Source organism: Aplysia californica, unplaced genomic scaffold (assembly GCF_000002075.1).
Source record: "Aplysia californica isolate F4 #8 unplaced genomic scaffold, AplCal3.0 scaffold00397, whole genome shotgun sequence".
NCBI lineage: Eukaryota > Metazoa > Mollusca > Gastropoda > Aplysiida > Aplysiidae > Aplysia > Aplysia californica.
The window spans coordinates 556,790-560,069 of NW_004797667.1; the positions used below are offsets into that span (position 1 = coordinate 556,790).

The 3,280-nt window shown below is 41.5% G+C and overlaps 1 protein-coding gene across 1 annotated transcript in view; it reads left to right on the plus strand.

Annotated features, from left to right (window-relative positions):
* Nucleotides 1-380: 380 nt before the first annotated feature.
* Nucleotides 381-3,280, plus strand: part of LOC101849310 (delta(24)-sterol reductase) — a gene marked incomplete in the record, with an annotated part of 26,489 nt that continues 23,589 nt past the window's right edge. The window contains 1 exon segment of the mRNA XM_013085684.2: nt 381-876. Coding sequence (XP_012941138.1) covers nt 697-876 — 180 coding nt within the window.

Genomic DNA, 3,280 nt, shown 5'->3' on the forward strand with positions numbered 1-3,280 from the left:
CGGGGGGCACGGTAAGCCGGCCGGGGAAAGAGGAGCCGACATTGTGAATTACGAAAGCGTGTCAACAGCGGTCTGAGAACTGGCGAGGCCTTTTCTAAGTCTAGACAATTTGGCCGTTGATCACGATCATCAAGTGTCAAATCTGCAACATACATCGGTTATCATTGTTCACCATTCACATTCATTCCTTTGATCGGAAACCCTCATTTAAAAAACCCGAACAAAAACAAAAGCAAAAACCCCCAAACAAAACAACTAGGCTATAGATCTGTTAGTTAGGCCTATTTTTGGCCTGTCCTAACTTTTCCCCTTTGGCCGTTGATAGCTATTATTCCCAAACTGTTGGGAATAGCGCCCTGTTTGAGAAAGCACGATGTGGGAATAGAGGGAGTCTGCTGAACCAGTCGTATTGCTCTGTTCCCGGGGTTAAATTGAGTTCAGGGATCGTGCGGCGTCCGTCGTCTGTGTGCTTCCCCAGGCGACAACACTGAACACAAAACGCCGGCGCCTGACGGGTGGTTCGATACACGGCACCTGCTTCTGTCTCAGTTTCAGTCTCATTCTCAAGAATCATCGACTTGGCAGTCCAGCCTTCTTTTCCAAACGTGGCTTCAGATCGGTATAGATTCTTGAATAACGCGACGAATATTGTTGCCTCTTGTAACTGTTTAGTGGATTTTTTTTTGCAAAATCAGAATGGAGATCTCTTTGATGGAACATATTCTTATCCACTATCGATGGATTTTTGTTTGCTTGTTTCTTCTCCCTGTCTCGGTGATTTACGATGCTGTAATGTACTTGCGGATGAAGATTGTGTTTGCTCTCAGCTCTGCACCAAAGCAACACGACAAGCGAGTTCAGCAAATCCAAAAACAGGTAAATTTGTACAGTGTTATCTGATTTGTCTGTAATTAAAGAAGATTTAGGAGGAATTCTCTTTACCTCCACACTTCTCTAAAACGCTCCTCTGCCTCTAGCCTACCATGGTCTATTTTCTTCTAGATTCTAGATTTTTTCTAGATCTAGATCTTAGATCTTTTCTAGATTAAGGCTATGATAGACTAGGCCTTGTCATAGGTTCTACCCTAACATATATCTGTCTACTTGAGCTTGATTTCAATGCAAAATTACTCCATGAAGACGAAGTATGAAGCACGGTGTAGCCTGGTTATTGTTCCAGGAACAAAGGATCAAGATTATAACAGACCAGATGTCTCCAGAAAGATTAAGCTTTGCACTTTTTTGGTCTACCTCGACCCAGACCAGTCTCCATGGAGTCAGTCCAGTGTACTTGGGCCTAACTAGCAGGCTTGCAAAAGTTCTACTAAATTAGGCTAGAGTCTAGAATCTAGATCTCAATGGTTTCCTGAGAAATTATTCCCCATGCGTTATTCAATTCATTTTGGGTTTATAAACCTTGGATGCTGAGACAAAATGTACTTTCATATTTATGTTGTTTTTGCTTGTTATACTTTTTTGTGTTGACAATTGCCATCAATTGACAACACTGTCAAGTCTTTGCCTTGTATCGCTTTGGATGAAGGCAGTAGACAGAATATCATTTATTCCATCCCACACATAGATAGATGGTAGCGTCAATTGTGACTGGATCATCCGGTCGGAACTGACACTGCATCAATTGTGACCGGATCATCGCACATACACGGCAACTTCTCCGGTTATAGAAATCGTTCGGGAATGTACGCTTGCATGTCGTTAGTTTAACCTTTCCTCTGATTGGTTGCCGAGTTTCATATATTTTCGTCCTCGAGTTTTCCCGTAACTATACTTACAAGAGAGTCACTTCTGATTCCGAGCGGCCCAAAAATTACCCCTCACGCGGAGGCCGATTTCTGGCCCAAGGCGCAGTGGGCGATTGGCATTGCTAGCCAAAGTCAATGGTAAGATTGAAGGATACTGGACCAGCGGATTAGGACTACTTTTGCCTATGTCCCAACAACCTTAGGAATTCATGATTTTCCCCAGTTTTTAATCTCTCTCAATGAAAAATCTCAGACCGGTAGCCTAGTCTATCTCTATTCTGACTATTCATTAGCAATTTGTCAGGGGGGAGACCCCCCTGAACCCCCCCCTCCCCTAATCCCTTCCTCTGCCTCCCATTCTCGCGCAATAACACAAGTGGTTCGGTATTCTTCAATCTTCATAAGTCAACTGGTGAGGGAAGCCCCGGAAGACGACAAAAATAGATAATACGTCTTCTATATTTGGGCCAAAATGTGAAAAACGACTTTCACGAAAGAAGAGCAGCATACGTCTCCGGCTATGTCTCTGGTCACCATTGACGCAGTGTCAGTTCCGACCGGATGATCCGGTCACAATTGACACTACCTAGATAGGTCTAGTATGGCGCTTGATGTACAATATTATATTATATTATATTATATTATATTATATTATATATACAGAGAGATCTATTTAACGCAATGGTCCTGTAATGTGAGCACGAGCAAAATGTCAAGAGCCTGAAGTTTTGTTTAGTGATAGCTTGCTTTGAGCGGGGTGTGGAGTTTCTGTGTAGTTGTGTAAGTCATAAAAGCAGAGATAATATTATAATTTAAATGATTATTCTCTATTGTTAAATGGGAAAGAGTTTCGCAGAGGGCCTGCTGACCAATAACACACAAAAGAGGTGATATTTTGAACGGGGTGTTTATATACAAAAAAATTGGGTTCAGTATTTTGGAAGAGTCAAAAGAAAGAACGAAACAATTTTGAAAGAAGAATTTTAAAAAACAACAACCTTAACCCTTGTATAGGCCTAGGTTGCTCAGTGGACCTTGACCTTGTCCCGGTAAGTGCCGGCCCTCTGCGGACCTCCTCCCGTTTAATGTTACAGAACTGATATTATAAAACATTTTCTATAGTTTCGATACGTTTTCCAGCAAATTAAAGAAAGGGCAGCGGTCATATATCATGAGGGGTTTTCACTTTTCAAGAAATTTGGTTCACATGTTTTTTTTTCAGTGAGTTTTAATGGCCCTTGCGACATGATTAGCTCATAAAAAAGAGAATTGAAGATTAAATGTGTTACTACAGACTTAATCTGCACAGAGAAAAGGAGGAAAGGAAAGAAGGAGCAAGCCGTGCACACAAGTGCACCCGCTAAACAATTTACTTAGAGTCACTTTATATAATATTAAGTGATTCCATATGCTGGGAAAGAGCAATATATAATCTTTACTTTTAGTTCCAATTTTTTTTCAGTGTCAGCAGTTTCAGATTCAGAAACAAGGCCAGAGCTGCACCTTGAGTAGCAGTT